This window comes from Thunnus thynnus, chromosome 19 (genome assembly GCF_963924715.1).
Source record: "Thunnus thynnus chromosome 19, fThuThy2.1, whole genome shotgun sequence".
Taxonomy (NCBI): domain Eukaryota; kingdom Metazoa; phylum Chordata; class Actinopteri; order Scombriformes; family Scombridae; genus Thunnus; species Thunnus thynnus.
The window spans coordinates 6,596,283-6,623,749 of NC_089535.1; the positions used below are offsets into that span (position 1 = coordinate 6,596,283).

The 27,467-nt window shown below is 40.3% G+C and overlaps 1 protein-coding gene across 2 annotated transcripts in view; it reads right to left on the minus strand.

The window, feature by feature from the left end:
- Nucleotides 1-5,541: 5,541 nt before the first annotated feature.
- The window catches only part of ap3b1a (adaptor related protein complex 3 subunit beta 1a), a 65,456-nt gene continuing 43,530 nt past the window's right edge, over nt 5,542-27,467 (minus strand). For both annotated transcript variants that reach the window (XM_067573693.1, XM_067573692.1), the window contains exons 23-27: nt 24,349-24,577; nt 18,331-18,415; nt 17,553-17,650; nt 15,437-15,575; nt 5,542-6,624 (exon numbers count right to left, since the gene is read on the minus strand). In XM_067573693.1, coding sequence (XP_067429794.1) covers nt 6,471-6,624; nt 15,437-15,575; nt 17,553-17,650; nt 18,331-18,415; nt 24,349-24,577 — 705 coding nt within the window. In that variant the 3' untranslated portion in view covers nt 5,542-6,470. The remainder of the gene's footprint in view (nt 6,625-15,436; nt 15,576-17,552; nt 17,651-18,330; nt 18,416-24,348; nt 24,578-27,467) is intronic.

Here is a 27,467-nt window from a genome sequence, read left to right on the forward strand (position 1 = left end):
TATTTCTAATAAAGGATGAAATCCATAACTGAAGCGTGTGAAGTGACATTGCTGTATTTGCTTGTGTGTGTGTGTTGTATTTGCCTGCATGTCTGTGGCTCCCCGTCAGACGAACGAGCGGCTGATCAGAGACACGCTGGCTAATGAGAAGTTGCTCTCAGTGGTAAGGTCAGACAGGCGTTTCCTCAGCTGGGATCCTCTGCTTTCCCCCCCTCCTCTTCCTCCTCCTCCTCCTCCTCCTCCTCTCCCCCGAACATTGCCTTCATCCGTTCCCTACTCTCTTCAAACAGAGACCGTGATAAGACCAACTGAACAGGCCCATCATGTCACTGTGCTGCAGCCCAGAGAGGGAATGAAATCAAGCTGTCACTGCACAGCATTGTAGAGCGAGAGGTGAAGAGGAAGAGAGGCAGCCCCCCTGTTCTCTCATTCCCTCCCCAGAGCCCATTATAGCAGGTGCCAACACCGGGAGATGGATCACACACACACACACACACACACACACACACACACATACACTCATGCATCTGTATGAGGACAACGTATGAAAAATCTTCTCTAAAATCTGCGTTAATTTCCTTAATCTGTATTCAAAAGTCATCACACAATTTGTTACGTCGCGCTCACAAGATATGAACTTGTTGTTGTAAAAAGAGAAAAAAGGAGCTCAGCTTCTGGTAATAACATTTACATCACAGTGATTGAAGTCAGACAAACGACAGCTACTATCTGTTCAAATGTACGAGACTTATTACACATCTACTTGTTGTTAAATGAGTCGTTTCTAAAACTGGAAATCATCGGAAAACTGGCTTAATGAAAGAAAGATGAATTATTCGTTTTGTAGGAGATTATTAAGAGCACCTGAGAATCACAGCGGACTCAGGATGAACATATTTAAAGAAAAATAAAAGGATTATTCCGATTTTGCTGGTCTTCAGTAGCTTTACTGGAGGTGTATCTGCCAACTCATCTGACTTAGAACAATGTATAATATATGGCAACAATCACAGTTTTATATCTAAATCATAGTATTCCCCAAAATAATGATAAACTCTAAATAATTCCATTAAAATCAATTAACTACCAGAACTCCAATAAACATAAAATAGGCTTATATAAAGTATTATAAATGATTAATTCTGATGTATCAAAAGGTATTAAAACTCATTGTTTGATCTACAATTCTTATAACTAGTATATTTTATAGAATTAAGATTATAATAAATTCAATGTTAAGTATTCTTCAGGTTTATTAACTAAAATCACACATTCTGTGCTAAATACTGAATCTTATCTGTATTTACAATGAAGCTTGATTCTATTTATAACCCTTTAGCCCGTTATGAGAATGTTAACTGTTGCTATGGCAACAAGTGACAGCTGACATTAGCATATACTAGCTAGCTTAGCTTAATCATCCAAACGACAATAACCCATAAAATCACCAATCGGCATATTTAAATAAAAATCAACAACTACCAACAGTCAGAGTCTTTAAAACTGTTGTTGTCACAGGTTAGATTGTCAAAATTAGAAAAATAACAGCTATGAAGGGTAAAATATTAAAATATGAAGGTGCTTAGGTGACATTTACCCACCTGAAAGAATTAATGCAAACAAACAGTGGTTCTGCTGGTCCTCAGTAGCTTTACTGCAGGTCAGTAGTTCTCAAACTGGGGTCCAGGGACCCTCAGGGGTCCTTGAGGAGGTTCCAAGGGGTCCTGTTTTGACTGTTTTGGTCATGGATTTCATACACTTTCTGTAATAAAATATCTAAAAGCAGAAATCTTATCAAATGGGGGTTCGTGGTCTAGTTTGTATCAGTTTAGGGGTTCTTCATGTGTAAAGGTTGGAGAACCACTGATCTATGTGTAGCTGCCGACTGAAGAACGCAGCTCTAATTATCTATCTATCTGTAAAGACACAATATAAAGTGTGAATACCGTATATAAAATAACACATAGCTACAAGTGAGTGGGCAAATTCCCATAAATAACCTTCATGCCACACAAACACGGACGTACGTTTCTGTTGTTTATTTAAACACGTCCACCGCTGGCTGCTCTTTTCCTCTGTTTAGCTTGTAATTAATTAAAATCATGAGAACGTGGGCCGTTGTGCAGCGTGTTCAGATTCAGCGTGGGAGTGATGTGGGTGCTGGATTGTCAGCAGCTCTACTGTCGTCCTCTGGTTTGTCTTTAAATCTTGAAGAACCCCTCCAACACGTGTTTTAAGACGTATAAAAATACCCTGTTTCGAATAACTACTTGTGTCTGATGTGGTCTTTTAACTCCAAAAACCTTCTGCAAATATTTTTCAGTTTAACTTCTGGACTCGACGTTGTATCCAGAAGCTCCTTCTTCTTCTGGTGCCGTGTTGTGAAGCAGCTTTCTGATCCGCTTCCAGTTGTTAAAAATGAAAGGTGGTTTATAGAAGTCAGGTCAGGACTAGTTTATGGAATAGTGTCACAGATTTATAATGAAACCTTCAGTGATATTTCTACTACAGTTATCAAACACAACGACACGTACGAGGATGTGGGCGTTATTCATTTTTTATTTAAACTGTAGTGATGTGTTGTTCGGATTTCAGGATTTTATTTTGTTAGTTCGCATTCAACATCAAACTAACCAAATAAAATCATTTAACATGTTGGGACTATGTTGGAAATAAGTATTTTCATTTTAACTTGTTATCCCTTAGAGTTTTGTTTTTAAATTATCATATCCTACTGTGCAGACTGAGGCTGTAAATAATTAGATTAGAATTAGAAGATTATTCTCATTTTCATTTAATCTGTTGAATGTTTTCTTGATTAATCAATGAGTTTGGTCCATAAAACGTCAGAAAATGCTGAAAAGTGTCGATCACCGTTTCCCAGAACCCAAGTCGTCTTCAAATGACGTCTTCAAATGTCTCCAACAGTCCACAACTCAAAGATATTCACATTACTGTCACAGAAGACTAAAGAGACAAGAAAATATTCACATTGAGAAGCTGGAATCAGAGAATTTGGTCTTTTTTTTCTTTTAAAAAAAAGGACCGAAAACAATCAATCAATTATTAAAACAGTTGGCGTTAATTAATCAACTAATCGTTGCAGCTGTAGTGTGAACAAAGTTGAGTTTCAAGACATCCACAGTGAGCTGGGAAGATATTTGGGGATTCGGGAACGCTACTGTGCAACCTTTTCTTATTCTTTCCACTAAAAGACACTAAAGGAAGGAGGCGTAACTTGAATGTTTAAACTCTTTCTTTTTGGCCACTAGTGTTCTAGTCAAAGGGGACTTTAGCCTATTTCTGAAATGTCCAAACACTCTTTGTATGGCTCAAAAATAAAAACATGAGGGCTGCAGACTAAAAAAATACACACACACACAATAATATGTGTGTGTGACCAACAGCATCTCACCCACTGACTCCTGCTGGTTCCAGATCTGTGCGTTTGTGTTTTTCTTTTTGTGAACTTGTAAAATGTGCAAATGTGTTTGGAAATCTTCTGTGTGGCTGTATGATGATGTGTTGAGAAAAGCGAGGTGTGTGTGTGTGTGTGTGTGTATCTGGCAGGCCTGACACAGTGGATGTGTGTGTGTGTGTGTGTGTGTGTGTGTGTGTGTGTGTGTGTGTAATGGGAACAGCTGGCTGAGGGAATGAGTACAGAGGGAGAGGTGATGGATGCGAGTGGAGCTCCTGTGACAGATGAGCTAACAGGTGTTCACCACAGCCCTCAGAGAGACACTATTTATGAGCCGGAAAAGACAGCCAGACGCAAAGCACACTACGCCACCGGCCTACTCCGTGCTAAAACACATCACGTACGGCGCCACGACTTTACTCTACGATGAGCAGCACAGCAGATCCGTCTTTAAGCGGCGGATGGGCTTTAGCTCGCTATCAGTCTCCCTGCACAAAGTCCTCGTACATCTTCTACTGAGGAATATTCACATAAAAATAAACGTATACGGCTATAAGACGCTTTACCCTGCATCTCCACTTTGCTTCTTCAGTTTGCAGCTAAGAATCAATCCTACTATCACTTTGTTGTGCTGTTACAACTCTTAACGCTGCTTCTGCTGCTGCTGTTTTCAAAAATAACTATCAGCGACTCACTTTTAAACAGTTAATGACATCAGTTTGGATCAGAGGTCAATGACATTTTTCTTTGGACAATGCAAGACTATACAGTATGTTTTAAATATGTTTTGTTTATGTCTTTTAATTCCTTTAGGGCTCTATCTGAAGGCAGATGTCATTTTCCTCCATTAATAACAGAGTTACAGCAGCCTTTAGCTCCCAGTTTGTGTCTGTCATGTGCTTTATTATCTTACACTCCACTTACAGAGCTATAAAAATATATACTGTATGTTTGGGAAGAAGAAGAAGAGAAGGTCATTAACAACATTTAAGGCTGTTCTGAAGGTATTTCAAGAACCCTCAAGGATTCGTTTGAACATCTGGATGCAAAAATATTCCAATCTGCTGCACAACAAAAAATATTGTTAATCTGTTTTGTCAAGTTGCAACTGTATTTCTATATCCAGATGGCCAGAAATGATACGTCCTTTTTCTTTTTGATAAAACATGAGAAAAATATGAGCACATTATTTTGTGTGATCGGTGTAGATAAACATAACTCATGATAAAAATGTTCAATTCATTTGACATTATATAAATTAAGCAAAGAAATATTTAATTTCTGGCTCTTATCCATCAGTCGCAACAAAAGAAACATGTTAAAAATCACTTTTAGTGCAGCAGATGGGATATTTTTGAGGATTCTGGAAATACCTTCAGATCAGCAGTAAGTGTTTTGTTTTGTTTTGGGGGGGTCAAACATTGGTGCTTATATACAGAATTTTTCATAAACTGGATGTTTAGCTCTGTCATGTGAAGGTAACACACATGAGGCTCAAACTGGGACGACAGCAGCTTCTGTTTGGCCAAAAAATGACAATATTGTGTTTATGAGATACAAATCTGACTAAAGCTGTGGAGTTAAAACTATGTTTGAGTTCACAGGTACTTGTTTCTTTGAGTAAAGAGGTTTAATACTTGTGTTATTTATCTGGTAAGTTTATTAGCATTAACTCCAGCACCATGCACTGTCCAAACAACCTGCTGCAAACCAACACACACGAGCCTTGTGTTTATATTTGTATCTATAGTCAAGTTTTGATGTAAATTCATCACTTTATTTCCATCGGGGGGTGGTGGGGGGGGGACAGATTTGGCCAACAGGCTGCTACCTGCCAACCCTGGTTTATAGAAGGTGGATGGGAACATGAGATGAGCGGGGGACGAACATATGGCGGGAGGTGGAGTGACAGATGATTCAAAATCATCAAGTCATGAGTACATGGTATGTGTCTCAGCCTGCCAATTAGCAGAGCTCACTATCAACAGTTTGTGTTTCTGCCACGTTCAGATAAATGACTTTAAATCACAGCGTGGAGACGTTTGACTGACAGTCGCTAAATACGTTCAACCGAGGAGAGTTATTACCGCAGCAGCGAGACAAGAAGAGGAAAAAAAAAAAGATTATTTGTTTTAATAAATTCACTTTTTATTATTCAGCAAAAGCGATACAGATAATTGACCTTGTTGATTTAAGTCTACTGTATATTTTTGGTTTTCTAAATAACATTATTTTCATGTAGAAGGCACTTGAACAGATGTGATTTGTGGGGCGGTGTAAAGGTTGGAATGAAATGATCCAGCTACGAGTAAAACTAGACTTTAAGACTTTTTAAGGCTTCTGATTTAATGACCGTGTTTAGGGGGAGTTTTTTTTTTTCTCCATTTCTTGGCACTAAAGTACAAAATCCATCAATGCAAACACGGAGGTCACTTGGCTCAGGCGGGGATGCCAATTAAATACAGTCGAACAACAGCGCTTGAAATTTCTTAGAGGAGTGTCTCAATTCGTATATAAACACAGAAGAGGGACAGAAAAACTGACCTGTAGCACGCTGAGCTGCTCGTTCTCCCAAAATGTACGTACAAATATCTGTACATTGGTCAAAATCATGAATGGAAATGGTCATTTTTCTGCTGGGAGGGGGGGGGGGGTCATGTTTAAATGTGACTTATAAAAGGATGAGGTGGGATGAATAGAAGTTTCACATTTTAAAAATCTATTATAAAGTCTATGCTGCCTTCTGTGCGTTTTAAAGGAGATCAACACTTTATTCAAAGACTTTCATAAAGTTATCTCCGTGGTTCAGGACAATCTCTTCTGAAGCGACAGACCGTAAAAAATAAGAAACACTGCACAAGTGATCCTCCGTCGTTCCCGGTTCCTTCTCTGTGAGCTCACAACTGTAGTTCTTCGGTTTCTGGTTTTTGGATAAAAGTAGTGCCTGACTTGTCCTAAACCACGGAGATAAAGTATATGAATTCTTTAATTGAAGTGCTGCTCCCCTTTACCTTTACTAAAGGTCTTGTGGGTTTTGAGGAGATGAGAAACTCTATGCCTGCGTGAGGGCTTGTTTGAGGTCTCGGAGCAACATGGACGCCATGACGCTCTTCTCTGTGTTGATGGTGAGCAGGGCGGCCGAGGACTCCTTCAGCTCCAGAGACACCAAGACCAGAGCTCCGCTGCTGACCGTCCGCCCGGCAAACCTGCAGGAGGGTTAGAGAACACACAGAGCACAAACATGGGTCAGCTTCACTAAAGCACCAGGACAGACAGACGCTGATCTGCAGGAAACATCACTTTAAGGACCGTAAACTAACTTACTTTTACATTTCCATCAAGTTAAAGAAACAGGATTTATGAAGTCAAAGTGTTTCATGTGATCAGAAAATGAAAACAATGAAATTTACTTTACAAGTTGAAAACATGAATATCAATCGATCAACTGCAAGTATGAGCGTTATTTCTACTTGTGAACAGTTGCAGCACAAGAAACAGTCCGTTTACCTCGTGTATAAACTGATAAAAGCACTTTTGACACTTTTAACATAATATTTGCCTTTGTGATGTTGAATATTGTTGGTCAGCTACAGACTGATCACTCTCATTAATCGTTAACTCTTTCTAACATCATCATACTTGTAATTTTTAGATGTTTTATTTGTGTAAATGAATCATCTATGTGTACTTTGTTTGTGAACTTGCTTGTGTCAAATTGCTCCTTGAGAGACAAATGAAAAACATTAAAGAGTTTGCGAAGCCGCCACTGAACTGCTGCAGAATAAATGAAACTGACATTATTTCTATCATTTATTTACATATTATTTATAAATGATGTCTCTGTTCTCATTATTTCATGTGTAATCTCCTTATCAGTAAAAGCAGTTTCCACCTCAACTGTAAACATTTGGTCATTTTTCTGATGCGTCACCTTTTCAATTCAACACTATATAATGATTTTTTTTGTTTTTAATTTAACCTTCATTTAACCAGGAAAACATCATTGAGCTTAAAAATCTCTTTTTCATGAGTGTCCTGACCCAGATAGGCAGCGACAACGACGAGTACAGACAAACAACACAAAAATATAAGAGTGAAAATACTGCAGTCATATAAAATATTACTTACTGAAGACAACTTAAGATTTCCTAAAGCTGTCTAGATAAAAACAAGACCGATCTGAAACAACTCAATGACACTGAGACTCTAAAAACATCAACAGTTAGTTGAGAAGGCAGATTGTGCTGCTGTGATTTAAATTCCTGAAGACGAAACCAAATTCTTAAATTTTAAATTAAATTGCAGAAGGTGCAGCTTAAATAAAGGCTCTTTAACTCAGTGCAAACTTTTAACTGGGAACCGTTAATAAATATGAATACCTGGAATCAATAAATAGTTCATGTATGACAAACATGAGGCACCTTAAAAAAAAAACAGATAAATGTGTTGCCAGCCACAAGCCTTCACACTTAACTCCCCCCAACAGCCATAAATCCTCACGTTGGAAAATTCTCTAACACCTCACACCTTGTGATTACCCTAAATTAGTGAGTGAGACAAAGACGGAAAACGATGTGACAGGAAATATAGAGAGCAGAGCAACAGACAGTCTATTATCCAGCTGACTAAAGAGCCATTAGGGGTGAGACACGCCCTTCCTGCCAGTCAAACACAGTTTAGCCTGTTTTTATGGACTGTGGCTGTCCATGAGTGTGTGGGAGCTTTGGGACCAGTATGGGGGGGGGTGCCCCGTCCCACCAGCTCCCTCTGGGCCATTGGGAGAATTCTCAGTCCACCGTTTCCTTGGATACCGTCCCTGCAGACCTGGGGCAAATCTGGGCGCACATGGTCCCCATTGAGAGCGCTAACAAGAGGCAGACAGGGGCTATGACCCAGCGTGACCCCTCTTTGAGGGCGACAGAGCCGAGCTGGGCCCCCTTCTCCCGCTCCCCCCCTCTGGCCCTCTGCATCTCTGAGCCTCACGTGGCGGACTCCCAGCCATCTGCCTCCATTTAGCACTACATCCCCGCAACAAAGACCCCCTGTGGCAGCCTGCTTAGGCCTGACAAACAGCTCACAAAGAGCCCCACTTAGGCCTGACTAAAGCCTGTGAAGAGCCCCCGCAGGACGGCCTGTGGACAGGCGCTGTCACCGAGCCCCGCGACGGCGTGCTGCGCGGCGGTTACAACGAGCACGTCCACCAATTAGCACACACACATTAAAGACGAGGAGGAGGAGGAGGGAGGGGGGCCACTACGGGGACATGCATACACAATGAAACGGCGCTGGCTCACAAACCCAGTGTGTCTGGGTGCGTCTCAGGGGAGCTGCTAAATTACCATCAACAGAGGAGAGGGAGTTTATCAGGGAGCTCTCAGGGAGGAGAGAGAGAGTCCTCCTCGGCTTTAATTAAAATATTAGCCACTTCTGCAGGAAACACAAGCCATTCAAAGAGGAGGATTCATTTCTCTCTAAAAAAAAAAAAAAAAAATACCAACCTCTTTAGTCGGCTCTCGCTTATCTAAATAATTCAGGGTTTATGTATTAATCCAAATTAGTAATAGTGGAAATTCAGGATGTGTCCTCCGTCACGCTTCATTCAAACCTGTAAAACCTGCAACCACATTAATCCTATTTATGCACCAAAAAAAAAGAAGTCTTATGTGTTTCCATGTGCTCCTTCACACATGTAAACATACTCGTCCCTGTCCGGTTCCCTTCTCTCGCCCCCGCTGTCAGCCGCCTAAGGTGTCTATGTGGTCCCTGTGGCTTTGCTAATGGATTTAGGATATAAATCTATCATTTACTCAGCCAGTTAACACTACCCCGAGGCTGCTTTCATTTCGTCTCAGGAGACGCCGCTGTGGGCCTTTGTTCACGTAGTGGTGATAAGAGCGAGTGAAATAAACAAGAGCGTGTTTTTTGATTTGCGTTTGATTTCCGAGCGTATTCGCTGTGAATATTCTCAGTTTTGTGCTCGTGTGTGCACGTGTCTGGATCTGACGCGACGTCGGTGCATTTTTTTAAAGGACTAGAAAGGAAAGATTAAGGACGAGCGGGGCCCTAAACGGGTCATTGGTATTCTCCTGCACTCTTCACATACTGGGCTAAACACTGGATTAATTGCAGTGTATGGAAAGAAAAGCAAAGCATAACCCCTGGACTTAGAGCAGGCGGATTGGCATCGATCGGCAGGGCTGCAGCTAAGCATCACTCTCCAATTATCTGTGATTCTCCTCAGTGCGGAGAGCCTGTGTGTGCCATCTGCCTCCCCTCCACCTGCCACTGCAAACACAGTGTGGGCTTCACCTTTACATTCACCCTCACGCAGAGAGGACACAGGCCGCCAAGGACTGGGCTCAACAACCGAGAATGCAGGACTTAACCCGCAGATAGTACACCAGCCCTCTGAATCTTAAGTAAACATTCAACCGTGTTAGATTTTCTGGAAACGAGCCACTCAGGTACAAAAAAAAAAAAAACAGACTTAAAATGCGTCATGTTCTCAACAAAAATCAGAAACTCGGAGGGTAAAATGTGCAGCTGGATGCTATTGTTCCATCCTGGTTCTTGGCCAGGTGGACGAGTGGAGGAGTGTCCTTCAACTGAGTGGTCAGTGAGGCCAGACCAGAGCCCAACACAAGCGAGCAGACTCAGACCAGGCAGATGGCCAGAGCTATTAGCCCCAATTAGAAGCAGGAACCCTACTCGCATCTCCAGAGCTTGGCCATACGGACACATCGCAGCGCTGCACTCGCAAGAGGGCGGAGGGGCGGACGGACGACGGAGGTACGAGAGAGGACAAACGGACGACTGAAGAAAAAAAAAGAATTTAACTCAACAAGGGTTCAAGGAAGACGTCCTCGCATGTTGCATCTTCATTGTTGTCTGTTAATAACCCACATTACAACAGTTTACAGTACACGTTGCTGGTAAAGTGAAGACAGATCATAAGCAACAGTGTCTGCTGAAGCAATCTATAACGGAGAGACCAGACGTTTAATTAGTCAGGTAATAAATGATAGCCAATTAAATTTCAAACAGGAACAAGAATTCAACTTCACTGAAAAAAAGAGGAAAATTCACAGTGTTTAGAAAACCATAATTTAATTATATCAAAGTGCAAAGTAAAGAGAAAGCATAGCTTATAAATCAAGAGGTTCAGTTTTTTTTTTTTTTTTTTTGAAAATTAGGCTCTAACCGGAGGGATTGGCAATGCATGCAAAATTCGATCAAATTTGCTTTCAAACGGACTGAAAAATAGAGCACATTTATTCTATTCCGCCTGTTTAGACATAAACAAGAACAGCGTTTTCTACATTTGCTTTCCTGCTTGATTTATTGCCATCCTCCTTTCCAGCAATCAATTTCTGTGTTTCAGTGGCATCCCCCCCTCCCTCCCCTCCCTCCCCCCCGCCCCCTCCCATCCGCTCCACCTCAACACCTGAGAAAAAGCAGTGCTGCACCCTGCTGATAAACAAGGGGAGTGCAGAGGTGCAGAGGGAGGCAGGCTGATGCTTTGTTAAACAGAACCATTGTTAACTGCGGTCTATAACACGGAGCGCCGCCTGAGGTCAGTTTAAAGCGTGTGAAAGATGTGTTGTGAACTGTGTCATACTTTAAGCTTCGTATGGAGGGCAGATACTTTGTGTGATCTTACCCAGATTAGAGAGGCCTCTCTCTCTCTCTCTCTCTCTCTCTCTCTGGGGAGATCAGAGGAGAGATAGAGGGGGTCCTGGATGGAGGTCACCTCACACATCACATTTAATGCAGAGTGCCCCGCAGCGATAAGCTCTCAGTGGGTGTATCCGATCGGATCGATCGCTCTGCTCTGAGTGTGTGTGTGTTATTTAAAGTATGTGAAACAGCGATACATGAAAACAGTGCTGAAATGATTATAAATCACACCAGACACATGCAGATATTCACACTTAAATCTGTCTTTTAACAGTAGTGATGTTGCATTTTTAACTTGTTTTTACTGTTTTACTGTTTCTACATTTGTCTGTGATTGATCCGTGTCAAAGAGGAATATCTGTTATCATGTGACAGACAATAAAGTTTCTTGAATCTTGAATTAGTTGATCGGTCCTTTATCAAGTAAAAATGCTGATCAACCTCTGATCCCAGCTTCTCCAATGTAAAGATTAGCTACTTTTCTTTGTTTTATATCACTGTAAACATAATATCTTTTTTTTTTCCAGTTTGCTGCTGGAATTAACATGTGACATGAGATTTAACCAATAGGAATCCTGCACTGTGAACTGAATATCTTTGGGTTTTTGGACTGTTTGTAGGACAAACTGAAGACATCATCTTTGACTAAAGGAACCTTTAATGGGCCTTTTCACTATGTTCTGACATTTTATAGACTAAATGATGAATTGTAAAAATAACCAACAATCGATTGTTGCACTTTTGTTTTGTCTCCGAGAGCAGGTTGGGATGTAGGAAGAGGAAAATGTGTAAATAAAGCCTTAAAATAGTAAATATAGTTGACGGGTGGTAAAATTTCTTCAGTTGGTCTACAGCAGGTATGAAAAAAAAGGAAAAGGAAGCGATTTCCACACAAAACTAAACCAAAAAAAAGGATGATAAAATTAACAAACTGCTCCAGCGTCATGTAGTTAAAAGAGTAATCATAACTAATTGATTGATTTATTACTCTGCTGGTTACTTTCTTGGTTAATCGATTAATTGTTCGGTGTATAAAATATCAGGAAATAATGAAAGATGCCTATCATCATTTTCCAGCACCCGTGGTGACATTTGCGATACATTCTCTGTTGACTGACTGATCAATTGATCGAATAATTGTTGCGGCTCTAATTAGAACAAAACAATAATTATATCAGTTAATTATCTGATAATCATATTAAAGTAGATAACAACCAGAACCTGCGCAGTCACTGCCTGCAGAATCAAAAGCATAAATAAAACCTGGAGAACTAACATCTAGCATCAGACTCTGCTTTCTTTGTGTCGAACCTGCTCTGAGGCTTTTTTTTGTCAGCGAGTAACATCGTTTCCATGACGCCGTAAAGGGAGCTAAGGACAGGTGTGGGCCGGTTATCATGAGGACACCGGCGGACATTATGGAAACAAGTGTCTACATGATAAGACCGCAGGGCGACACTGGGAGACTGTCTTCCTCTTTTTGCCGTCACAGGTGCAGGAGAGAGAGATTGATAGCATGGAGTCGTTTGAGCTATCGGTTATTCTGAATGAAGTATGGGCTTATTGGTCGCGGGCCTCTCCCACTGGCTAACATTGATTTCCACTCACTCTTTCAGCTCTCTGTGCCCTTGTGCAAGTGTCTCCCTCTTATTTTTTTTCCCCCCACTCTGACTTCCTCACTGTCCTCTTATTTATCCTACGTTCTTCCTTCGTTCACTCGCTTACATCGTTTCTATTCCGGCCTTAATCTATAAAGAAATGATCACCAACGTGAGACGGAGACATGGAGAGATGTCTGCACAGAGCAAAGTAATAAAAAGACAGACAGACAGACGGGAGGAGGAGGACAGAGCGTGGTGCAGAGGGATGGAGTGAAAGACAAAGAGGAAATGAAAGAGAGACAGCGGCGTGGAGGGAGAGACAGATGGGGGGGTGGGTGGAGGAGGGGGGGAGACGACGACGCAGAGATGAAGCGAGAGAGAGAGACAGAGCAGGAAACAGAGGGAGAGAGGGAGGTGTAATTATCTATCAGGTGTTCGGGTGTGCGTGACAGAGGAGGAAGCTCATTAGCACACTCTGTGTACACCAATTACACAGCCAGGCTTCTCAGGGCATTCCCCTGGCATGTCTGCGTGAGGCTGGCGGCAGGGGGGGCGGTGGTGGTGGTGGTGGGGGGGGGGACGGGACACACACACAGACACTTTCACTCTCTGATACCCACATACAACACGGTTTAACCGAAGCCCACGTAAAAAACACAATTATAACTGGCACATGCACGCAGGCACATTCATCTTCTCGTCCTCAGACAGAACAAACAACTTAGAGATGAAAACGGAGTTTAAACTGCAGTCAAAGGAAGATTTTAAGGATCTCTGCATTTACTTACTTTCCAGATATGAAGATACGCGTCAATTAATAATTATTGTCCTTGTTGCATAATCTCAAATAGAGCTGCAAGTAACACTACTTTCATTTTTGATTAATCCACCAGTTATTTCCTTGATTACTCGATTAATCGCTTGATCTATAAAACATCTATAAAACAGCCCAAAGTGAAGTCATCAAGTATCTTATTTTGTCCAACAATCAGTCTAAGACCCACAAATATTGAACTTACTATGTTAAGAGGAGGAAAAGCAGCAAATTCTCTCCTTTGAGAAGCTGGAACCATCAAATGTTTTTGCTTGAACACTGAATTAAACAATTAATCTATCATCAAGATAGATCGACTGATCGATTAATCGCTGCAGCTCTGATCTCAAATTGCTGGAGTCTTGATGGTGAACCTCACAAGGAGGAGTATCGTTACAGAAGCCTAAAGACTAATGTGCTCTACTACATCACATAAAACAACATGTAACCCAGTTTTAGGCTGAAATATAAGCCCAGACTGAGTCTGTAGTGATTCGGTGGATTGGAGACTGTTATGCTGTCAGTTGGTGAAGAACTCAATCTTGTGTCAGTTCTCATTTTTAAGTTTTTAAGATTTTTTTCTGGTCAAATCTCAAGAGACAGCAGACACAATTTAAACAACAAAGCCTGGCAGGTAAACACTGCAGGACTCTCAAAAACACAAATACATGAATAATAATAACACTGTGCAGTTCATACCAGCAGTCATAACCAGATGTAACTGGTTCAATTTATACAGTTTGGAGGCTGTTTACAGATAACTATAGTGATATATGAGTTTTTAAAAAATAATTTCTCTTTTTAACATAAGAACATAAGATGTTAACAGTTGTTTATGCCCCCCATAGCAATATATAAACATTTAATAAATGGCTTATAACACATGAAAATGTCATTGTAAGCAGATAAAAGGATTTTATGTTATTACAACTGTGTTTTACTGTCATTCAGTACGTGTTTATACAGCAGCCTCCTCTTATGAGCGTCCACAGTTGTTGAAAACTATATTAATAAACACTTATAACTACATAAATGCTTCATAGGCAGACTTAGAGTAAAAGGATCCCTTTAATGAGTAAAGAATTAGGACTAATACACGTACTGAGCAGTGATTTTATAACTGTCAGAGCTGTCTGGTAATTTTTCCACTATTTCTTCTTATTTATCAGCCAACATACAGATTGATACCAGCCTATCTGCAATGAGCTAATATCAGCTGATTTATCAGTTTATCAGATGTATCACTGATATATCGGTCTGGCTTCTAATTACAACAACAACAACAAAACTAAATAAAGTCTTAAACAGCATGACTAGACACATACTTGTATTTCAGTTAACATAATCTTCAGATACATAAGCTGAATCCACTGACACCTTATCAAACTGATAACAATTCATTTATTGTTATCAGTAGTTTTGGCATGATATCACAACTGTTTGTGTTCATTAGATCTTTGTGAGTTGTGTCATTAGTTGTGAAATCATATTTCTTTTCTTTATTGCCTTGTTGGGGCACATTTTCAATGGCTGACAAGAAACACCTGACATTTAGAGAGAAATGCTGCGTCAAAAGTCTCATAGTCTTTGATTGGTTTATGATTAAACCTGAATGATTTCCACTATAATGATAACAGTTAGATAAAGTATATTTGTCTCTTAAAAAAACCCTGAATTACCTTTTAAACATCTGGCTGTGTGTCAGTTAGGAAACAATAAATTGCATAAATAATCTGGATAAATGACAGATTGCATAAACATACATATAACTTTCTTGAAATCTGAAAAAAAGGTAAAAACAAAGAACATCACAGTGCTTATATAAGACACTGTGTCAATCTATCTGAACCTTCCATCAGATACGAGCTCTGATGTGCTGAACGGGGAGATAAAGAACCAGATTAGAAACATTTCTGGACGTTTCACCTGTGGAGGTTGTTTTGGCTGGATGAAACCTCTCCTACGTTGGCCACAGACAGGACCTGCTTGCTGATGGCCTGGCTGGAGGTGTTTGCTGTTGCCATGGTGATGGTTGCCGAGGTCTCATTCATGCCCAGGAGCTTACCTGTTTGGATGCAAAAAATGTTTTCGCCATCAAACTACACGCTGAAGCTAAATTTATGTCACTAAATTCAATTTGTTTGCCTGGTCTTTACCTTCAATAGATTAAATATATACCAGAAATGTTTACACTCCCACGGCTTGCTGGGAATAATATAGAAATGACCTGTAACCTAAATCATACAGAAGAGTGGGACCTGGTTTGTGATAGAACAATGTGATGAAATAGATTTTGATGATTGTTAAAATGAGGGTAGCTGAACAATAAACTGGTGCCTCCTTCAATAATGCAAATAGAGTCGAGGGGGGGAAAAAAAAGACTCTCAATTGAAGGCAGGGGGCCGGTTCTTGAGCTCTTGGTAATGAGCAAGGATTTGAAAGAAAGAATAGAGATAAACATGCACAACTTAGGTAGAAATAAAAGAGGTCTTAAAAGGCAAATATAATGAAAAGCTGCTAACTGAAAGAATTAACTAACTTCACTCAATAGGTATAAAGCAGCAATTTGCTGGAAAGAAAAGCCTCCAGCAAAGCAAGTTGTTCAATCCCCCCCCCCCCCCTTTTTTTTTTTTGTCTGAGAGTGAGGTGTATTCAGTAGAGCTCAAAAAAAAAACAGCAAATGAAGATTAATTAAGGCAGAAGCAGCATTTAGTGGGCACTTAAAAGCACACTGATGGTTTGGATATGAGTACGCTCTCAGCTCTCAATAGCTGCCACAGTATGCAGCTCTACAGGTGTGTGTGTGTGTGTGTGTGTGTGTGTGCGTTTGTTCTTTGTATGTTTATGTAGGGAAACACCATAAAGTGCTTCATAATAGGAAAGCTTTCAAATGCTTTAATGACAAAGCTGAGCAGAGCAGGTTTATTATTAAAGGCAGCAGGCTACTGGGAATTTATTTTACCTGCATGTACGGTTTATTCAAAATATCATTTAAAAATACTGCATGAGATAGAGAAGACAAATGTACACATATTAAAGATTTAAACCCCTACATTTGTCTCCAAAATGTGAAATGAGGTTGCCCAACTTCATCTGTAACAATCTATTCACCTTAAAACACGAGTCTGGTGATATTCTCCTTTTTTTAGTATAAACAATACCATGAAATGACACAATTACAATCAATATCAGTGCTGTTTTGTATATTTTCAGTCTCATTATTGTAAAAATATTCCCTCACCTACCTAATGTGTATCAGTCCGCAACTGAAAATAGTCCCTGACAAAAATGTGCTATTTCCACCTGTTTGAGTGATGTTTGCTAAAAACTACAGCACCCAGTTTTAGGAAATTATTGAGCCCTTTCTTAAAAAATGAGACTTTAAATTGTTATTAAAGACATTCAGTAGGAATCAGTGGGATTGGTGCTGAGTGCAGACAGACAGGGTAGGAAAGTTGGAAAGTATCAAGAGACACATTAACTCATTGTTGGTTTTGGCGTCTCCATCGGATTCGCTGAAAATAACAAAAATTTAGAACATCACCATTGTTTTCCTTTAATCATAATATTTAGAGCAGATGTCACTTTGTGAGAATATAAATATCATTTGGGTAAATTCAAGTTGTTGTTTTTTCTGGCACCAGGCAGACTTTAACATAAATTTCATTTACAGAAAACAAAAAAGCAAAGAAATTAGTTCTTCCACTGTCAGTCTGTCTGATTTAATTCTACACTAAATAAAAAAAGCAACACTGTACCAGTCCTCAACTTACTCCTGGTGTAAACTTTAACAAACACTGCAACAACCTGTTCAATTACTGTACTGCCTTCCCTTTTCTCTTATTTTCCAGCAACAATAGTTATGTACAGCTCCAATAAACACAAAACATTCAGAACTGCTCCTGTGCATCAAAACCTTTAAATTCAAGCTTTTATTTAATGAACAATGATTTTCAACATGCTGTAATCTTCTGACAAGAGGATTTTTTTTTTTATTATTATTTTGCAAACACTGATGCAAAATGGCTCAGTTTCACCTCACCTTGCTCCTTGGAGAAGTCCTGTTCTGTCATGGCACTGGCCAATAATAACTCTCCCACTGCAGGCTGGATGGACACACTGAACTGATCCTCCTTGGTGCTGAGGGACGAGAACAACAGTGACTTATGTGTCTAAAAGAAAGAGTTGAGGGGTTTCTTGTAGAATTAGAACTTGTTGCAAGAAAATGTTTCAGCTCAAAATACATAAAAAACCTCAATTCCTTCTCCTCTGAGGTCAAATTCATCTTCATCTGAATAGATGGAAGATGACGTTTATGGTGTAATGTGTGTATTTCTTCTCTGTATGTGCATTTGTGTGTTGCGCTAAATGCTTTGTGTATTAAATGTTTCTCTTCTGATTGTCTTGCAAACCACGCTCTGTGAATGGCATTTTAGGCCGATTGATTCCCCCATCCCGAACAGATTTTCTGATAAGGTTATTGATCGGCTGAGCTAGTGGTGCCGATGGCATTTAGCAAGTTGATTTGGGCTGGGGCTGATTACTGGAGGAATAATTGTTATCGCAGTGAACCGGGATCAATTGTAGCTGATGTGTCACCTGGGAGTGCTGGCACAGAGCGGGTAGGAAGAGGAGAATTAACGAAGAATAGATGAGAGAGGGGAAAAAAAGGTAAGAGAAGATGCAAATGAAGTTAAGAGGAAGAGACAAGTAAAGGAGATGTGATGATGAATCTGGAGACACAGGATGAGAATCTAGTCGGCCTTATTTTCTTTCTCTCTTGGAAAAAGAAAATATGAGCGGATGTCAAGTTGTCTTACCACAACTGGAAGTTGGCTGCTTGTGTCGAGTCGCTGAAGTCAATACCCATGGAAACAGTCACCGAGGCCTCTGGCTCCAACCGCTCTGAGAATGGAAAAGAGGGGAGGAAAGACGAGAGGAGAAAAGGAAGAGTGAGTGACAAGGGCACAGTGTGCAGTGTGGGGAGAGATGGAGCAAAGGGAGAGAGGAGGAGGAGGAGGAGGAGGAGGAGGAGGAGGGGAGCATCAGCAGAGTGGAACAGACAGGCATCCACACCACTTGTGTTTTCTACTTCACAAAGCAAGGCCACCGTGTGTGAGAAATCTATCCTTCAATCTCATTCCCCACACCTCCAGCCTCGGGGAGAAAAAAAAAAAAAAAAACACATGAAGGACTAGCATATTTCCAAAACAACAGGCTTGTCAAAGAGAGCATCAGCATCAAGAGAGATGGAGTGAGAGAGAGACAGACAGACAGAGCGGGCGAAACGCGAGCTAGAAACAGAGTTAAGTAAAGCCAAAAAAATGCTGAGGAGAGAGTCTGGACAGCTGAGAGGAGGAGGAGGAGGAGGAAGGGGGGGGTTAAGGATGAGAAGAACACAGACAGAAACATCCTCCACGCTTCTCCAGTCGGCCTGTGTTTCTCTCTCCGTGGAGCAGGGCTATTTTACTGTATAACTCTTTCTACAGACAGAGAAGAAAAGAGCCGAAGCTCCAGAGGAAAGCCTCTGAAAACAGAGCCATCATGGACTCACTTCCAATCCGGCACTTCACAGCTTCTCTAACAGCCTCTCTATTTTTCTGTTTACTTTTCCCTAGTCTTCTGTGTCGATATAAACCATAAGATAAACTATTTAGAACACCATCTGAGGTTGCTTATTTTATGAATAAATAATAACGATATCCACTGAGGTGTGAGGATTCAACAAGGACCTAATGACTTTTATTCCAACGGCAAAGTTTATACAAAAAAAACAAAACCTTTTATTGGTATTTTAATATTTGTTCTAAAATAGAACAATAGCCAAATTGTAAATAGTTAGATACTATTAGGTGTAACAACAAGTTGTCTTCAGAAGAAATATGTGATTTGAGATTCCAAAAATCAGCTGTAAAGTATAATATAACATAAAATATTATGTACCAGTTAGTCCCTGACTTTGTTGGTCTGATGTTTGGTTGCTGGGTAAACAGCGTACGGTTGGTTTTTAGAGCTTTTTTGCTGCATGCTTCAGCTGAAAACTAAGTGAAACCAGTGAGAGAACAGTTAACAATGAGCTGAAGGACACCAGTTGATCGTCACTATGTGTTCATTACTATGAGCAACGCCTTTCACATACAAGTAGTCATGTGATCTACTGGCATATTGTTTCAACTTAAAAAACTACCCACTTTGTGACTCACACAAACAAAATTCATGTGGTTCCCTTTCAGTCAATTCACTCAGTACAACACATATAGTTTGGGATATCAAGCCCCCTGTGTGGTCTGACTGAAGAAAGATCTATTCACACCTTTAAGGCAGATGATCTGTGGTGACGTATGTGAGGCCCCACCTGTATATATATACATCGGTCCATCATCTCTCAGTTCTCGAAGAACACCTCTGCCCAATCGGACTAGCTAGCTACAGCTAGTTAGCTCTGTTTCTTCAGTAGGCCATTGCCAACTCAAAGTTAGCTTAACAGCCCCAGTTGGTGTTAGCCACTGCTGCCTCAGTTGGTGAGTGTGGCTACCCACGGGGTGCTAATTTTGAGTTTGTTTAATCCATGAGCTTTGTGTCTCTGTATGAGCACCAAGTCTAAACAGGTGAGGAAGTCTCCTGTCTGCCCCTGTCCTCAGGACTACGGCTTCTCTTTGCATTACAAGGACCAGCACAAGGCATGTCCTGTCTGCCTGGGGATTGTCCATGCCAGGAGACCAAGTCCTGTGCATTTTGTTGGACATACATGGTTTATCAGAGGATGAACAGGAGGCTTTATAATTGGGCCAGTGTATCACCAGTGCTGCGCTGGTTGACCAGGATGATACATCTTTCCTCCGCCACCAGTTATTTATCCGTTTTGCTAACCAGCCAGGAGCAAAGCCCTGTCTAAGCAGCAGCTTTCTCACTGGATTGTGGTGGCTATCTCTATCTCCCTGGCTTACAACAACAGAGGTTTTCCGTTGCCTCACAGTGAGAGGGCACATTCGACCAGGGGCATGACATCATCATGGACTTTTGGGGTATCTGTGAGTGACATCTGTGCTACAGCCAGATGGTCATCACTGCACGCTTTTGTTCGGTTTTACCATTTGGATGTAACAGCCCCTTTGGTGACATTCTGTCCTTTCTGCTGGGTCTATGATGCACTAGAGTGCTGGAGGTTTGACTCCAGTTCAGTGGCTGCTCTGCGGGGCGTGACTACATGTCCCATATCATGTGTTGTACTGAGTGAATCGACTGAAAGGGAACGAAATGTTATGACTGTGACTTCTGTTCCCTGAAGGAGAGGAACGAGGTACAACACTAAGTTGCCCTGCAGCACAGCTGGGCTCCGTGAACAGCGGCTATCGAACTGAGGGATGGCAGTGGTGACGGATGTATATATGTACAGGCGGGGCCTCACATACGCCATGAAGGCGTCAGGTCAGTCAGGCCGTGCAGGAGCGTGATATCCCATACTGTATGTGTTGTACCTCGTTCTTCTCTTTCAGGGAACAGAAGCGGTCATAACATTTCGTTTTATGCTCTACTTAAGTTTCATTCATGAAAATAATTCCAATTTGTCACAACTTGAGTCTCATTTTCATAGCTTTGGGCATCATTTGTTGTGGAAATAGTATTATACTCAAAGTAATTGCTACCAGTCTCCGACACGGCAAGAAACACAAGCAGTCAGTCAGTTCATAGGGAAGCTTATTGTGCTTTATTGTATTTATAGACTGGGTAGTTATTAGAGTGCAGTGTGTATGCTGCAGTACTGCTGAATATATTACAAACTAGTATTGTACCATTACTTTACAACATGGGGATAACAGGACTAATAATGAAAGGCTAAATGAATGTGATTTGGTTGTATATAAGACAGCAGTTTAGCCAGATCACTTTATTTGGGGTGAGCAGATGCATAATGTCAGTAATAGTACCTCAGTCCACAGGAAAACTGCATGCAAAACTACTATAAATCTAAGTTGAACCAGGAAGTTGAGCCTGTAAACAGTGATTGATGTTTAAAATGTAATTATTACCATATTACCAATAATACCTCAGTTGTGAAAGACCACAAGGATCCTTCAAACCGCGTGTCAGTATTAGCTGGTAACAGTAAGTAAGATGTTGTTACCAATCAATAAGCAACAATTTTTCATTTTTAAAATTTAAATTATGGGGTTAACAACCTTTCACTTGGAGATCAGCAGCAACATAAAGTAATGCATCTTGCAGAGGTAACATGCAATATTTCTTATGAAATACACACTGATTGTCATGTATTCTCTCTTAACATACTGTACACAAAACAGCACTACATAAAGCTTTGTCTGTATTCATCTGCTTCAACTTATCCAAGCCAACTCCAGCCAGCAGCTCGCAGTAGCTGGGCTCAATCGATCCAAATTACCCACTGTTTGGCTGCTTGAGTTCCTTCAATGCCCAATCAATCCCCTGCAATTGACAGTTTTAATGTGCTCCACTGCACAGCAGTGCTGTGTGTGTTTGTGTGTACGCATGTTTGTGTGTGCATGAAAGAGAAAATCTCGAGGGAGCACTGTTCTCGGTCTTATACTGATTGTAGAGATCATACAGCAGAGTGACAAGAAATATGGAGATAGTGTGTTTTTGTCCTGATCGATACTCATGAACAGGGATTAGCTGGAGGAATATTGACTGTTTATTTGGCTATTTGCTGAGCTGAGAGCAAACAGGCTTAAAGGTTTTTGATAACATAATAATCATTTAATATCTGTCTGAGAAAACAATCGTAGTAGAGGTACAACAGCAGAAATTCCACAAAGCCATCATGAAGGACCAGGAGCGACAAGGAAAACTGCTCAGATTGAAATAAATGTGGCTCTTAAAGTAACTGGGGAGGAAAAAAAACAACTGTGTAGTATAATACGTTAAATTGTCAAATACAAAACTGAGTTCATGCTGGAGTTTGACCCACTTATAACCAAACATGTGACTGGAGGACTAGCAGCAAGTTCAGAAATAGTAGACTAGTAGATTTATCCTCGAAAGAGAGAAAATGACAGCGTGTGGGAGATTTAAAGCCACAAACATTTTAATGATGTGCGTCTAAAACAGTCAGGCTTATTTTGGGGGACTAGAAAACAGAAGAAAATGAAATACCAGAGGACATCTCGCCACTAGAGGGTTAACATTTTCATCACACTCTGCATAATTCTCTAATTTTAAATGACCTTATTGGCCTGAACATGTAATGATATATTTCTCTGGAAATTGCTTTTTAAAAAGTGGCTGTCGTCTTATATTCAAGGGCTAAACAATTACAAGTTCACAAGATGAGATACTGTTTATAAATGTAGAGAGAGAGAGGCATTATGGGTTGTTTGTAGCCTTAATGTTGCTAGACTAGCGATTGTCTTCAGGTCTGTTTGTAGTGTGTCTTTAAAGCCTGGTACAGACCAAAGATTCACGGTGAGGCAAAACCATTTTAGAGCATTGCAGGGAAAAATTGCAGACGTGTGAACTGCCCCAGCCAATCAGCTTGTAGGGAAGTCAGCTGGTCAAGTCAGCAAACTGTCAGCTGATGGAAATGGCAGAGTTTTGGACGGAGGATAAGAGAGCCTGGACCCTCTCATTTTTTTCATGTTTTTGCCGTTTCATCAATACTAGAATTGCAACTGTAGCGACTCACTATCACTATCCACATTCATATTTTAAGATGCTACAACTTATATCCAGCTACAAAAAACGCCTGAAAAGCCGGCAGTTAGAATGGAAGTACAAAGAGTTGTTGCTATGGAGATGATACAACATCTAATCTAATCTCATTGGTGTAAACTGGCAGGTTTTGGTCTGAACTGGGCTTAAGAGTTAGTCAGCCCTAAAAGCCCAGTTTAACCTCCAGGAGTTTCTTTACAGCTCATGCAACATCTTTTACTGTCACAAAGGAAATACATTTATGACAAGTGAAAAAATGTCATAAGCATCTTCCAACATCTTTACCGCAATTACAGACAATGAGGAGCTCAAAAAGACTGCAAACTGCTGGAGAAAACCATTTTCACTGCTTCCAAGAGCCTGATGGGGGAGTTTGTAAGCAATTTGTGTAGACAAGATACACAAATGTGGGATTTATTATTTTATTTATTAGTTATTTTATTTCATGTTTCCCTTTTATGACAAAAGGCTTAAAAGGATAGGACTCTCTTCTTCTTGGATTAATTGTATCTCAGGAGAACTTTCCCATTAGGACCAGTGTGAAAGTGTGTTGTATCCATAAAAGCCTTTTTATAAAAACAGGTGTTGGGAAACAGAGGTTCGTCTTATAATCAGGGTCATTTTATATGCGGGGCAATAAAGTGCTATGTATATTTAGATTCTAAATAGTGTTTGCTAAAGGGTTGATGTGGAGTAGTGCTGGAAAAAAAACCTAGAGAGAACTTACTAAACTGTTTAGACTGTTTATCTTGAGGCTTTTACTCTTAAGCCCATTGGTTCCTACTTTAGACTTGTGTACTGGAGTTTATTATATTGAAAGTGTTCCTACTATTTTGCCACCCTCATGTATGTTAATGGGGTGGACAAAATATTAGGAACACTTAATTAGATTACACAGGAGTTCCTATATATAGTGCTTGGTGCGTGTACTGATATATCAATATAAAACTACAAATACTGTGATAGAATATTGTATCCATATTGTCCATCTCTACTGTGCGGCACCGTCTGACAGGTGATGTTCAACGTTAACTTGTTAGATGACTAACAGATGAATTTGTTAAGAACATAAAAAGCATATTTTTACTACTTAAGAGGGTTTTTGATGAGTTGGTGGTGGAATATTTGACCTGTGTTGTGCTCATACTCACCGATGGTGTTGAAGCAGTGGATGTTGAGGCTCGCTGGGTTCCGGTCTCCTATATGGATCTCCTCCAGGCTGTGGTCTGAGCTGTTGGTCAGTATGACCTGTACAGCCACCATACTGGGCTGGTACAGACAGGGCTGCCTGGGGAAATGGTACTTCGCTGACAGGCCTTTTCCTGTCATATGGTGAAGCAGCTCATAGGTTTTCACAGGACCGAAAGATGGAGTAGTGACCTAGAAGAACATATGAAAGGCAGAGAGTAATGGTTAATATGATAAACCCCAAAAAACACTGATGTTAAGTGTGATTTTGCACAGCAGTTTTGTGCAGACATCCTGGTAAAATTAACAGCGCTGGATCTAGAAACAAAAGCTTGAAAGCAGAAGTGGAGATGGAAGAAACAGAACATTGCCCAGAAGCATTAAATCGTCCGCATCAACACTACATCCAGGGACGCGTCGTACATTACAGCACAAATGCATCCACACAAGAGAACAGATTAATACAAGAATCTCCGGTCTTTCCATCACCTATATTTGTGCAATTCACTGTGTCCAATAAGCAGCCAGAGAAGCACCACTTCTGAGTGGAGTGGGACAGAGGGTTGGCTGATAACCCCCCCTCCACCCCCCAACAAACACACACACACACACACCTCCCTTCATTAACTCTGTAGGGTAAAGAGGAGCCCATTTAAGATATGTCCTCAATCAGCCCAGTGAGATGGAAATGGGCTGGATGCTCGGTCAAACCAGGCTGAATAAAAAAACTAATGAATAGAAACACAAGAGCCTGCATGGGCCAAACCCGCCGTTTGCAGGCCTTTTTAAAAAGGAGCTTTTACCTTTTCAGAAGCAGGAAATTGCATTACGTTTGAATGAGAGAAGAAAAGGAGGTGGACGTGGTGGTGGAGGATTTTTTCCCTCCTAAAAATTAACATCTTGTTACTTAGATGAACGTTGTTTACACGTGGCGGCTTTCAGCTTTTAGCTGTTAAAAAGATAAGGCGGGTGGGCCCACACAACACCAAACAACATGTTATACATATTCTACTGTCAAATATTGAGAATAATCAGAGAATATGCATAAGCTTACCACAAACTAATAAAACCACCACAAAAGTATGCCGACTTTGAGTAGTTTCTTCACTCTTCAATAGAAGTCAGAGGTTCTTGTGTCTTGAGTGACAGCACTAATTAGTTCAAAACATCAGGACAGAAACAGCCTTTTCACACCCTTTAAAACACTTAGCCTGAATGTATTCATACGCCCAACACGGAGCCAACATGTACACAAATGTATGTCATCCAAATGCAAATAAACATGAGCTCTGAAAATTGCTATTTCAAACCTCAAAATGCTATAAAATAACAATTGTAACTCTCAGAGTGACAAAGTCGAGAGGTAAAGGAGTATGACATCTAGCTTTATATGAAAAGTCAACCAGTGATACAAAAAAAGATTCTGTAAATAACAGACTTAAATGATTAAGCGAGGTGTACAAACTAATTAAGCTAATTAAATATGACTGAGAATATGATGTGAAGAAACGCTGTGAAAACATGCAGCCATGACAGCTCAAAGTGTTGAGTGGTGTCAGTGTACATTGTTTTATTGAAGCTGGACGTACTGCCAGCGTGTTCTGACTCGGGTGAGAAATGTACGAGGCATCCTCTGACTTATCATGTGCTGTGTGAGGATGAAGAATTGGTTTGACATACAGCAGGAGCTGTGGAGATGAGTTTCAGTGTGTTCACTTCAGAGGTCGAGGTTGTTCAGCAGATATCTAACAGTCGCTATCACTGTACTGTAGCAGCAAGACATGAAAAAAGCAACAGGTTTAACAGTCACTTTATGTAAAAGGTTAGATAAATTTACTTAGAAAAATGTAGTATTGGAAAACTGAATCTTCTTTAATCTCGTTTACTTATTTTTTAATTTCTTTCCATTTCCTAAAACTTTGCTTATGTTAGACATATATTTAGGTAAAGTATATTTTCTCATTGCCAAATAAGACTATGAAAAGACCAAAACCAAATGTTAGTTTATCCTGCTAACTACTCAGTAATGCTTACAATGCTAACATGCTGACGATATAATGCTTACCATGTTCACCATGTTAGCATGCTAATTAGCAATAAACAAAAAGTACAGCTGATGCTGATGTGAATGTCAATAGTTTTGTAGGTATTTTGTCATAAAAGTATCAGACAAATTAAAAGTTTTACCTGATGATGGCACTAAATAAAAAATGAAGGGATCATCAAAGTTATTATCAATCGTTCTGAAGGGGACCACATTTAATGACGATCCATCCAATAGTTGTCGACACATTTCACTCGAAAACAACAACTGTCAACCTTGTGGTGGTACTAAAGTTATGGGTTCACCGAAGTTACTGGGATTCATCATCTGATCATCAGCATGGATGTTTGTACAAAATTTTGTGCAAATCCATTGAGCATATGTTGAGATATTTCATTGTATAAGTGCAAGCTTTTAACTGCTGGTGGTGCTAAATGAAAAGTCAAGGGGATCACCAAAGCAATCAAGATTCATCCTTTGAGCACCATGAATATTTGTACAAAATTTCACTGCAATCCATCCAATTACTGTTGAGATATTTCAGTCTGGACCAAAGTAGTGAACTGACTCACCAACAGACTGAAACTGTCCATTCATAGGCTAAAAACTATTACAATGACATCACTAAGCCACAAAACACTAATTTATTTTAAATCAATCAAACATACACAGTCCTGTTGCCATAAATACTCAAAGCACCAAATTAATAACCTGTGAAAATAGTCCCCAACAAATACACCATTTACTCATGTTTGAATAACATTTCCTAAAAACTACAGTGTCCAAATGTTTTAGGAAATTACATTTACCTAAAAAGAAAACATACTTGTGACGCGTTTTTTAAAAGATAAAAATCTTCAGTAAGAATGAATAGGCTTGGAACTGAGTGCCACTGTTTGGATATCATACTGGCACCAGTATAAACAAGACAATAGCCAGGCCTTGACACATCAGATACAGAATAAACTCTCCGATCAACAACACAATCCCTCCCCCAGTCCCCTTGACAGGCGAGCAGCGTCTCCAGTGCCAGGACCG